Source organism: Zootoca vivipara, chromosome Z1 (assembly GCF_965207765.1).
Source record: "Zootoca vivipara chromosome Z1, rZooViv2.hap1.1, whole genome shotgun sequence".
In the NCBI taxonomy this organism is placed as follows: domain Eukaryota; kingdom Metazoa; phylum Chordata; class Lepidosauria; order Squamata; family Lacertidae; genus Zootoca; species Zootoca vivipara.
The window spans coordinates 25,573,615-25,586,945 of NC_142583.1; the positions used below are offsets into that span (position 1 = coordinate 25,573,615).

At 40.0% G+C, this 13,331-nt stretch overlaps 1 protein-coding gene across 11 annotated transcripts in view; it reads right to left on the reverse strand.

Annotated features, from left to right (window-relative positions):
* The window catches only part of TENM3 (teneurin transmembrane protein 3), a 1,254,397-nt gene that overhangs the window by 132,324 nt on the left and 1,108,742 nt on the right, over window positions 1-13,331 (reverse strand). For all 11 annotated transcript variants that reach the window (XM_088659538.1, XM_088659546.1, XM_088659521.1 and 8 more), the window contains one exon: window positions 6,401-6,638. In XM_088659538.1, coding sequence (XP_088515664.1) covers window positions 6,401-6,638 — 238 coding nt within the window. The remainder of the gene's footprint in view (window positions 1-6,400; window positions 6,639-13,331) is intronic.

Here is a 13,331-nt window from a genome sequence, read left to right on the forward strand (position 1 = left end):
AACAACATAAACTGTACATATTTATCACTATACAATATGCCATTTTATTTTATGACATGTAAGTCCTATACCCAGCTGACTTACCCTACATTTATATATATTTTTAAAAATAGGTTTATTCAGATTTTCAGCAAACAAATAATGCAGGTAGCTAAACAACATACAAAAGCCAGCAAAAAGCAACTCTTTAAAATGCAAGTGAAAAAGTGCATGATATGAAAACATGAGAACAACAAAAACATAATAATACTAGCTGTGATGCTGTGAATTAGTGAGGCTGATAAGCTACATTGTCAACCTGACAGTATGTTGTATTCTAAAATCTATTATGTAACTGATGGGTTATTATCTCTGGACAAGTTTCACACCAGGAGGAGATCCCTGCTAGCATAATTTCAAAAGCCAAAAGCTAATAAACAAGATAAATTTCACTGCTCTGTTACCTCTATCAGTATCAAACAACAGTCATTTCATATAATGCACTTCATCTGCCAGGTACCTGCAACTTGGGGTTCCCATAACAAATATATATAAAACAAATGCATATATTTCTATCAATAATAAAGGTGAATCAGCATTGTGGGATAATTGATCTAGAGGGAACAAGAGCATACATTAATTTGTGAGATAAATATGCTTATGTGGTGGATTTTTTTAAAAAAAAATTACTTACTGTGCAATCCCATATATGCCCAGTCAAAAGTTGTCCAATGAACTACAGGGGTGCAATCTGAATATACTGGGTTTTTGTTTTGTTATTTTCCCCTCTGGTTTATTACAATTATTATTTCTGCATACTTGATATACATAATACTTTTAGCTATCTGTCTTTATTTTTATTTCACTGGAAAGCTCACAGGGATACTAGAACAAGATGAATAACAGGATTTATTTCTAAATGGCTAATTATTTATGAAGGGGCAATACCTATTTCACAGGGGGAAAAAACATCATGACAGGCTGTGCATCAGACATGCAACATAATCGTGGATAAATGTTCCTGGACCTAGATCAAACTGTTTGTGTTTTAACCTCATCATCAACAGAAGCAACCAGTGATGCATTTAAAGCTAAAATTAACTTCTCTCTGTACACCACATCTAGGAAACAGGAACTCGACCAAACTGGGTCATTGCTAGCTATGATTTACTACTGACAAACTAATGGAAAAACACAGCATATGAAATGATTGTGAATGTGACAGAGCTGAGCTCTTTCTTTCCTGATGAAGCACATTAAACTATCTGCTATTAAACGTTTATGCACCCTACTCCTACCAATATATTGTACTCCTGTGGAGCATAAGGCCTTCAGGTAAATGGATTCGATCCCTCCCATAAAAGATTAATACCTGTTTTCACAGAGGCTTAATCAATATTAAAGGCTGTCGTTCCATTGGAAATCACACCAATAAAAGCACCTAATTGTCTACTAGCACAAATGCTTGAATGCATTCTAAACTTCTACCGGTAAGCTTGAATGCATTCTAAACTTTTCACACCCCTTGGTCAGCTTTGCTGATGACTTAAGAAATTGTATAGATGTTTTTGATCAAATTCTACCTTCTTACATTAGTACAGTAATTAGATCATTCAAATGTGCCTCCAATTCTGTCAATATAATGAAATTAACAGATAATTAAATACAATGCCATGTTTGTAACTGTTTCGTTAAAGCAGAATTCTGATGAAAAAATTATGCAACATTAGTAAACTATACTATAACCTGTCTCTCCCATCCTACGACATGCTACCACGCTAAATACAATACAGTGGTACCTCGGTTTAAGAACAGCTCTGTTAACAAACTATTTGGTATATGAACTCCACAAAACCGGAAGTTGTGTTCCAGTTAGCGAACTTTACCTCGGTCTACGAACGGAAACCTAATGGTGGAAGGGCACCGGCGGCAGGAGGCCTCATTAGGGAAAGTGTGCCTTGGTTTAAGAACGGCTTTGGTTTAAGAATGGAAAGGATTAAGTCCATTAACTGAGGTACCACTGTATGAACAATTCACAGTATCACTTAAGTGAATAAATTCACTTAATCAAACACAAAAGTATTTCTCTTGGTACAGACTAGTAGGTGTGGACTTGGTATTATATCAGATTTATATAATGTTTGATTTTATCAGTGCTTTCACACATCAGATCAGGGGTAGGAAACTGAATCTGGACAGACCCAAGACTCCCCCACCCTATTGGAGGCCATTTTGGCTGATGACCAGTAACCAATTCAACATCAAAGAGAGCACACTCAGAGTGTGGTCCCGACTCCTCTTTTCTTAATTTCAGGTGAGGCTCAAACAAGCACAGGACCAAGCTCTTGTCTCCCTTGCAATAGTACTACAGAACTCCTTTTTGACACCAGAGCAGATTAGCTGAAGGCAGGGCAGTCTTAAGCATATCTGGCACCCTGGCGCCGTGGTGCGAAGATCCTTCCGGCGCCCCTCCCCCCCCACCACGTTTTCCAGCGCGGCTGTCTGGCGCCCTGGCGCCCCCTGGCAGCCTGCGCCACCCAGCCTTGCCGTAGGGCCGGCCCTGGCTGAAGGCATCAGAAAAGCATAGCAGACATATACACTACAGACCTGCCATGCCTCCCCACTGGTCCATGGCATGATTGTCTTTAAACACACTTAATGGTCCATCACCTAAAGTCATAATAACATAAAAGCCTCCTGGATCAGGGCATTGGCCATGTAGTCCAGCATCCTGTTCTCCCAATGGCTGAACAATTGCCTGTGGGAAACCAGCAAACAGGATTCAAGCACATCACCTCCTGTGGTTTCCATCAACTGGTATTCAGAAGCAGTGTTGCCCACAGGTACACTATAATTAATTGCCAGTGAAAGCTGCTTGACCTTGTGAACATATTGTATCCTAGACACTTTTGCATTATTGTAACATAGTGAGCATCCCAGTTGGATAATAATTACAATTTTATTTAATGCTTTTCTAGAAAAAATAGGCAGTGGAAAATAGAGAGGCAGTGGAAGACAGAAGTGCCTGGCGTGCTCTGGTCCATGTGGTCACGAAGAGTCGGACACAACTAAATGACTAAACAACAACAACACTCTCAATGAAGGTGTTACAGTAAGTGCCACACTTTTTAACAACAAAAAGGAGGTGTCATTACTGCATACCTTTGAGCACCCCCTTTAAAAAGCACAGATTTTATTATTTATACCCCACTCATCTGGCTGGGTTGCCTCAGCCACTCATAAAAACATAATAAAAAATCAAACATTAAAAACTACCCAATACAGGGCGGCCTTCAGATGTCTTCTAAAAGTTGGGTAGTTTTTTAATCTCCTTGACATCTGATGGGATGGCATTCCACAGGGAGGGTGCCACTGCTGAGAAGGCCCTTTGCACTGCTGAGAAGGTTCCTTGCAGTGAGGGAACCTCCAGAAGGCCCTCGGAGCTGGACCTCAGTGTCCGTGCTGAATGATGGGGAGATGCTCCTTTAGGTATACAGGGCCAAGGCCATTTAGGGCTTTAAAGGCAGCACCAACACTTTGAATTGTGCTCAGAAACATAGGGACCCCTGACCATTAGGTCCAGTCGTGACCGACTCTGGGGTTGCGGCGCTCATCTCGCATTATTGGCCGAGGGAGCCGGCGTATAGCTTCCAGGTCATGTGGCCAGCATGACAAAGCCACTTCTGGCAGACCAGAGCAGCACATGGAAACGCCGTTTACCTTCCCGCTGTAGTGGTTCCTATTTATCTACTTGCATTTTGACGTGCTTTCGAACTGCTAGGTTGGCAGGAGCTGGGACCGGGCAACGGGAGCTCACCCCGTCACAGGGATTTGAACCGCCGACCTTCTGATCAGCAAGCCCTAGGCTCAGTGGTTTAACCATAGCGCCACCTGGGTCCCTGCTCAGAAACATACTGGGAGCCAATTTAGGTCTTTCAGGACCAATGGTTCTGGTGGCCGTTCCCAGTCACCAGTCTAGCCCCATGTAGAGTGCATTGCAGTAGTCCAAGTGGGAGATAACCAGAGCATGGCCAGGTAGGGTCTCAGCTGGTGAACCAGATGGAGCTGGTAGACAGCTGCCCTGGAGACAGAATTGACTTGTGCTTCCATGGATAGCTGTGAGTCCAAAATGACTCCCAGGATGCACACCTAGATCTTTAGGGGAGAACAAAGCTTCTAATTGCCTCTTTGTGATCATGACAAAGGTGAAGGAAGGCGGAACACATAAGCCTGAGATACCCTACAGCTCATTTTCATCATGATAAGCTGTGGTTTATTGTGAAGTACAAACTACTATAGCTCTTTATATGTTCATTATAAGTTATAAATTGCTCATATGCCAAGATCCTTGTTTGCAGGATGAGCACTTAAGAGAGGGCCCTTTCTCTAGTGGTACTCAAGGTTTTGGAGTTGGCTACTCCAAAAATAACTATCCTATCAGTTTCAGGCACAAGGTCCTGCTGTTTAATGAAGCTTGTTACCTTGGTAATGGCTAAACATTTAGGTAGTTTTATGCCTGCGCTGTTGTTTCATCTTAAATGAAACAATAAAAAAACTAAAGAAAAATTAACTAATGAGGTACCAATGCTTAAGAAATAAATCCACCTCAATAGTCCGTGGGAATCCTCCGGCCCACAGGCAGAAAACATTGCTGACGCCTGGTTTAGCTGCATTGTTGTTGTTGTTGTTTAGTCGTGTCCGACTCTTCCTGACCCCATGGACCAGAGCACCAGGGCATTAGTTTCTATATTTGTATGTGTTCAGGCATGTGAGACCGCACCTACAACCTGAAGTGGTACAGCCCCAAAGTTTACCACTTCAGTAAGAACTAGGCCTACTGGGCTGATCTTACATAAAGAGAGTGGGAATGTATATCTAGAGGAGTAATGAGCAATGGCAATAATAATAATAATAATAATAATAATAATAATAATAATAATAATAATACCTAGGAAGATAGTTTTGTGGCTTCGGTAGGAGGGATGACAGGAATAAATTATTATTGTCTAAAAGAGTGGAGCTACTAACATGAGTTTGACCAAACTGCGGGAGGCAGTGGAAGACAGGAATGCCTGGCGTGCTCTGGTCCATGGGGTCATGAAGAGTCGGACACGACTAAACAACAAAAGAGTGGAATGACTTTCATCATCACCACTTGTTCAGACTGCTTTTTAAGGGAAAGTGACCATTTCTCTTCCCTCCTGTTTAGACAGTTATTAAGTAAGGATGGGAATCCCTGCTCCACATCCTTTACCATTTGTCCTTTTAATCAGTAACAACACAGCTTCATATCCTATACATATTGACAAATACTAGATGCAAGAAGATACTGCTGTCAATGGGGGTGGGGGAGAAAAACAGCTTTATAAAACATCCATCTGGAAAGACAGTTCCAAAACAAACATGATACATTGTGCAGAATAATTTCCATCATTCTATACCCTTTCACATTTTTAATTTACCCTCAGACACAAAATATTTCACATGCCTAAGTAAAGTGAGAGTGACATCCTGGGCCTTATGGCAGGGAAAGTTTCTCCACTTTTCCCCATCCAGTAGGGATGATGTCAGCAAGTGCACATTTTCAGTGCTCCATGTGGCAGGGGGTACAAGGAAGGAGGTAGTTATCCCTCATCTTCAGACCTGTATGGGGAGGATGTTAGAACATCCACTACTATTTCTCTCCATTTTTCAACACAGAGTCCTAGTTGCCTGAAACTATGTACAGCTGAACAGGCATACCCAAGAAAGCTCTTACGTATCAGTGCTTGGGGACATCCTCACACAAGCAAAACTGATGAGTTACAAAAACATTCCCAACAGGGGTCACAACACAAATGGCCTTCCACTAATGTTACAACTGCTGCTCATCTAAATGAGCTGAAAAGACAGACTTCACACTCTGGATCTGTTAATGTTGTAATCATAGGTGTAAGCCTAAACGGAGACATTTGTAACTTTAACTAGTCATTATGGAAGAATGAAAGGTCACATAAGTACAGGGGGGATTTAAATACAACCCTAAGGCTAAGATCAAGTTATCACAATGTACAAAAGAGTGAAACTTGCTTCAGAAGTGGACAAGCTTCTCTGGTTGCACTGTGATCACGTGTCTGTTAACTCCTATAAACAATTCTTTGTGATAACTAATACAGCAGCACTAATAATGAACATTGAGGAGAAATTGCTTGCTTCTTGTCTGAAGTGCAGCTCTTATACATGTTCTAAGTCAAAACACTGCAAGGGAGTAATTAAGTTACAATGTGAGCTTTGGGACAAGGTGGCAGTACGAATATTGGCTGTACAGGGTTAAAATCCCACAGATTACACCTCTTGCTGGCAGAATTAAGGGATGAATCAATCTTAGGCTTCTTAAATATTCTGAGCAAAACTGAAGTCTTACAAGTTCCTAAAGGATTACCTGCTTTCCAGTGGCACATTACTGCCAAGGACCCAGCTGTCCTGCAGCTGGACCGACTCGGGTGTGGTTTGCAGCTCGGCGGGCAAAGCAGCCGGCGGGGCCGGACTCTGGTTCCTCCTATTTGTCAGTGAGTTTCTGTTAAGGGAGGTGATAGATGGGTGATGCTGTGCTGAATGCTGCTTGTGAGAAGGTGGCAAAGGTTGCAGGGTCGACTGGCCTTGGTTATTTGGAGGTTGCTCTGAGAAGAAAGAAAATTAAAGTATGTTATATACATCATCCTCACCTTTACTGGATCTAAAGCAGAAACTGAAATAAAAGACCTTAATCCAATATATTTGCATGTTAGTCTATTGATTGTCTTCAATGACATTTTTCAAGTGTCAGTTTACCCTTGATAGACTAAGATCTAATTAATATACAACAGATGGTGTGACTGTTTTTGGTTTTAATTTGTTTCAGGTTGTGTTTTCTTTCTTTTCTTTTTTTAAAACTGGTTTATTAACACCTACAGAAAATAACATTTGACAGTTCCCCTAACATGCCTTTAGAATTCAGGTTTTTTTAAACAAACAAACCCTGAAATTAAATGGGTAATTTCAACAGAATACAAAGGTTTTTGAAATGCATGTAATCCCTATAATTATTTAATGGATTTCTAAAAGCTTTATTTAACTGCAATAAATTATAGCAAGCTAGTTACTAAACAGCAGTAGACTAGTCTAGTTTAGAGCATTTCAAATAAGGCAGATCTGCACTATGATCTGCTAATAGATGCTAAGTATTCTTTAGCAGAAGGTCACTCTGTGAAGCAGATGTTGCTTCATGGATATTTAACAGCCTGAATCACATCTGATTACAACGTCAGAAGACTCATATACTTAATGACCGTTACATCCATTAGAACACACACAGAACAGATTTTCCAATTTCACACTATGTGGTATAACTATGTTTTAGAGCAAGTCACAGGTGATCAGAGAAACTTGCCATCACAACAGTATATGTATGTCATGGTTCCTAAGAAAGTGTATACCTATTGTTTTTAAAGCAATAATCCCAATATTGCTTCTCTCAGCATGCTTTATATCATTCGTGGTTAATAAGGGGTGCTTTTCCACCTTCTGTACATCATAGAACAAATGGTAGATATTACAGATCCAATTCCTAGCACATGTTTCTGAAGCTATACAAAGAATGTACATGGGTCAATTTCATCCTTTTGATTTCAGTGATCGTAGCTCAACTTGCATCTAATTACTTCATCTTATTGGACTTGTGAATTGGGCTGACAGAGACATGCAGTTTTGGCAATAGCATGGTTAAAAGCTTAACACAATCCACAAAGTTTTCTCAGACTTTGGTATAGAAAAAGCTCGACAAAATCATATGAAGAAAATGTTATTATTCAGGTAGCATACAATTAATCAGATTTGTCTTTACCAACACCAGTGGGTGTCAATGCATATGATTAGAATCACTATAGAAAGCTTTAAGGCACATTCACAGCTAGCTACAGGATAATTTAACATGCTAAAGCCCACAAAGGCTTTTTTTTCAAGTCTGCTTAAAACTTTATCTGATTTAGATTAGAAGTTAATTATCAGCTGCTAGAGAAGTAACTTAGGTCATTATGTAAAAAGACATATGAAAATGATTACTAGAGCTACAGGAAGCTCTATCTTAAGACTCTTTCTTTATATAAGATAGTAAATTTGTCTCCCGTGTGTACAACAGTCATTTTTTTCCTGATGAAGTGGACACGAGTCCACAAATGTTTATGCCTTAATAAATTTTATTAGTCTTTAAGGTAAAAGTGACTTTAAGCTTTCTCTCTAGATCCCCCCCAATGCAATTCTCATCTAATATCTAACATGGCTACCACAAGCCACTTTATTTCATGCAAACATCTGTTACTGGCACATCCTTTTAAATTTCATCTCTTCCCTTCTACATCTCATTTACAAACTATAATCTCCATAACAAACCACCTCTTTTTTTAAAAAAGAATAAAGGTCCCAAACCAGAAAACGGGACAGAAAGGAACCCAGTTATCTGTGATTTGTGATAATTTCATAAGCCTTAGTAAATTCACCATTTCATTTAGAATAAAGTTAAAACTCCCTCTGCTGCAATTCTATATAACTTACCTGGAAGTAAGTATAATTGAACTCAGAGAGCCTTGCTTCTGAATAAATACATAGACTTGCATTGTAAATGTATCTATGTTGGAACCAAGTTTACTAGGTTGTCACCCTACCTATGCATTTTAGTACATTCAGGTAATCAATAAATATGGTTAGTATACTTCCTATCTATTTTTCCACCAGCCTACTTGATTTACAGCTCATTTTGTTGTTGATTTTATGTAAGGCCTACCTACTTTTTTTTTTTTAAGAAACCAATTGAGAATAGGTATCACACACCTCTTCCCCTCAAAAGCTCAAACCTTCGCCAATTGTGAAACATAACTAAGGGTGAGTAATGTTTACTTTCACACACTTTTGGTTGAACTTAAGAAATATCTGTTGGGAAGCACCCAGGATTTAGCAAAGTGTCAACTGAGGGAAGTTTATAGGGAGTTAGATCCTTATTCTAGAGGGGCTCAAATTGCCAATAAAGGTAAAGGTAAAGGGACCCCTGACCATTAGGTCCAGTCATGACCGACTCTGGGGTTGTGGCGCTCATCTCGCGTTATTGGCCGAGGGAGCCGGCGTACAGCTTCCAGGTCATGTGGCCAGCATTACTAAGTTGCTTCTGGCGAACCAGAGCAGCGCACGGAAACACCGTTTACCTTCCCGCTATAAATGGGAGATGGACAGGGGAACTAAAAGACTAACAGGAAGAATAAGTGTCATTCTGGTACCCAATAAACCAGACAGGCTCTCCTGTGAATAGGGTAGTATACTAATTTAATTTAATTTAATATCATTATTATTATTAAATACTAATTTAATTTAATTTAATATCATTATTATTATTAAAGGAACCTAGTTTGGATGCAACCCTAAACCATCATTTAACATTAATGGGCTGAGTCTGTTTGTGTCTCAAGCTTGCGTGACCTCCCCGCTCTTTCTTTACCATGCACCATAGGAAATGATTGGAAGCATCTGCTTCAGTCTTTCATCTAGCTGTAGTTTGTCATAACATTCAATGCAGAAAATTGTGGTCAATTTAAACTATAGTTTACGCAGGGGTGGCCAACTCCCAAGAGACTGTAATCTACTCTCAGTGTTAACAACTGGCAATGATCTACCCCCTTTTGGGGGCTCCAGGTCAAAGTTGTTGAGCTTATTTTAGGGAAGAGGAAGGCCATTTTTTTAAGGGGTTAAGGTCTAAATTGCGTAGCTTTTTTAAGGAGGAGAAAAGCCAGTGATCTACCAGTGATCTACCACAGATGTCCAGTGATCTACCAGTAGATCATGATCTACCTGTTGGACGTGCCTGGTTTACGGAAACAAACGAAGGGCGAACTTTGATTTGATGATTCTGGCCTATTTCAGTAATGGCATCAAAAACAGGTCAGTAGATTGTAAATTAGATGATATATGCTTGAGAGCAGGCCCTTGAGAGCAGGCCCAAGTCTAGTTGGGCCCTTCTTTAAAGATAATTTTAGTTTAATGTTATGAAATCCATAAGTCTCTCTCACAAATTTAGGTTACTCATTCAGCCAGGCTTTCTATTATTTCCTTAAAGAATGGTGATAGTAACACTAGACAACTGGCAACGTCAACATAAGCAGTTTTATGATTTGCGTCTAAGGTGGCCAATTATGGCGCCTTTCATAACCATGTGAGAGACAAATACTCAAGAGGTGCAGTTTCTCCTGTCACACAACTGCAATGATGGAAGAAGCCACACCTGTCAAGCATATCCATTCCATACAGCTATTAAAGGCACCGGAACACATTTCAAAGTCAGGTGTTGGCAATCCTAATTGATACATAGGAAGGAGGATTCTTTTCAGACTTAGTGAAATGTCAGTCAGCTGGTGAGTAATTCTAATGGGGCTGCAGCCAAAAGCATCCCAGCTTTCTGGCTGACAGCTCCATTTTGATGCTAAGCCTGAGCGAAAAGAAAGAAGACATCAAGCCTGAAGGCTATAAAGGCAGCAGCTACAATAACTATTTTGAAAAGAGGTAGAAATTCAAGAAAATAAAATAATGTGGAAGCATGCAGCTACATTAGTTTATCTAATATATGGAAGGAAAGATTATGCAGTCAAATGATAAAATACAGCACATTGTTTTACCATGAATTGCTTGACTAGTCCTGGCTGATCTCATTACATAATAATCGAGATATAAGCAAAGAAAACATAAAAAATAAAAGGGTGCTTTCCTATGTAAATTGTCTTCATTAAATAAACATACAAAATGATGCATGCAATGAAGACTTGAAGTGAACTGACTGGGAATGGTCTGTCTAAAATATTTTGATTTGTTTTAAACACCCATCTACACAGTTGTTTAGCTAAGAGAAAAAACTACTTGGAAGTATTTTCCACTTGGGCAGTAAAATGACAATGGTTAGTTTCTCTTTTTAGCTTTCCATCAAAAGCCCTTTTCAAAAACCCACATGTAATTGTTATTATTGAATTTAAGCAGGATACAGCATAAAACAAACATGTAAAAGACTGAGCGGCAGGATGACAGAAAAAATAAAATGGTTCAATACATAGAATTAATAACAATTTAGTATTTTGTAGTTTCTAATCTTAGTTATTAAAGAATGGAAAAGAATGGAAAAGTTGACCAAATATCCATACTGTAAAGGTAAAGGATCCCCACATGGTTAAGTCCAGTCAAATTTGACTTTGTGATGCAACACTCATCTCCACTTTCAGGCTGAGGGAGCTGGCGTTTGTTTGCAGACAGCTTTCTGGGTCATGTGGCCAGCATGACTAAACCACTTCTGGTGCAGGGAACAGCATGATGAGTGCCAGAGCGCACAGAAACACCATTTACCACCCCGCCACAGCGGTACCTATTTATCTACTCACACTGGTATGCCTTATGACAAGTTTTAGCTATCCAACTGTTATGTAACTAGTACGTTATGGGATAGTAATGTACTAGTTACATAACAGTTGGATAGCTAAGACTTGTCAGTTAGCCATTCATATAAAATAGTGATTTTTCATTTGATAAGAATAGTACATCAGGATTTAGTATTAAAGAAAACTGAGCTACTTTAACAAACAAAATATAAAAATGTGTGTGAAATATCAGCACCCCCAAATGATAATTAAAATGATTAGGATTTCCCTATGATCAAGAATGCTCTAGAACAGGGGTCAGCAAACGTTTCCAGCAGGGGGGTGGTCCACTGTCCCTCAGACCTTGTGGGGGGCCGGACTATATTTTGAAAAAAAATATGAATGAATTCCTATGCATTTAAAATAAAAGGACACATTCCACTCATGTAAAAACATGCTGATTCCTGGACCGTCCACAGGCTGGATTTAGAAGGCGATTGGGCCGCATCCGGCCCCTAGTTTGGGGACCCCTGCTCTAGAACATTCATTGTCTGAATTGTCTTGCATGGCTTTAGTTTATTAATTTAACTAGACATGGATCTCATCTTAGGGTTGTATGGGGTGTTAGGGGAGGGGTAGTACCCCTAGTGGGGGGCATGCCATGCTCCTTCTGGGGTAGTTTGTCCATCTTTGGTCCCCACCCCACTCTCAGCTCTTACCTGTGTCTCCTAGAAGTTGTCAGCATGTGACACTGGCCACATCCTGGGAAACGGCTTTGACTGCCCAGCTTAACCAGGTGAGGGTACCCAATGGGTCTCAAACTCTTAATGAGTTAGAGACTTCCCCTGCATGCAAAGATAGGCTCCAGCGGATTGAGTAGATGAGACCAATAGTTGGTCCAATGGTCAAGAAGGTGGCCCTCCAGATGTTTTGGACTACAACTCCCATGATTCCTAGCTAGCAGGACCAGTGGTCAGGGAAGATGGGAATTGTAGTCCAAAACTACCAAAAAACCTACCCACCCACCCTTTCCCTTTTCTAACTGCAAGACCACTCTCCCTTCTATTACTTTGAACTACTGGCAAGTAATGCAGTAATACAAGGTTTCATATTATGTAACATCTGTAAAGACCTCTAGAAACTGACTGTGACATGAACTAGTCCGAGGTACACAAAATGGACTTAAAAGGCAGTGGAAACCTATGCAACTCGCAAGCTAAGGACGAATGAGGTAAAAACCAAACCAATAAAAGCGATTGTTAAGCCCATGAAGGCAGTGACTACAATATATTTGAATGCAACTCAGTGACTGCCACAATCAATCAGTCTGCCCGGCTTATCATTTCACCAAGTGCCAGAATGCATATACACGTATGTGGATGAAAACTACTGCTGGGCAATAGAGAAGAACACATCACAAATAAATATTCTTCATTTGCTACTGAAAGTAGGATTAAAAAAACACACTGCCCACCACATGAGCTCCCTTTTGGTCAATACATTTCCACTAAATGTACATTTCAACTAATACATGCCCTCTCTTCATACCATGGTCGTCGTCCCCCCCCCCCCGAAAAAAACATGATGGTTGTAAAACATCCTGCCCATTTTTTTCTTCAAGTAGTAAAAGGTTGAAATTTCTCACCACATAGAGCTGCAGTGGGGGATTTTAGTAAGTATAAGTACTTAGAAGTTCTAGTTACAGGTAGGTAGCCGTGTTGCTCTGCTGTAGTCGAAACAAAATAAAAAAATTCCTTCCAGTAGCACCTTAGAGACCAACTAAGCTTGTCATTGGTATGAGCTTTCGTGTGCATGAAGAAGTGTGTATGCACACGAAAGCTCATACCAATGACAAACTTAGTTGATCTCTAAGGTGCTACTTAGAAGTTCATTTGAGGAAAGTTTGTAGCACTTGGGACTTTTTAGTGTCGGGGGGGAAAAGGCAAACAAAAG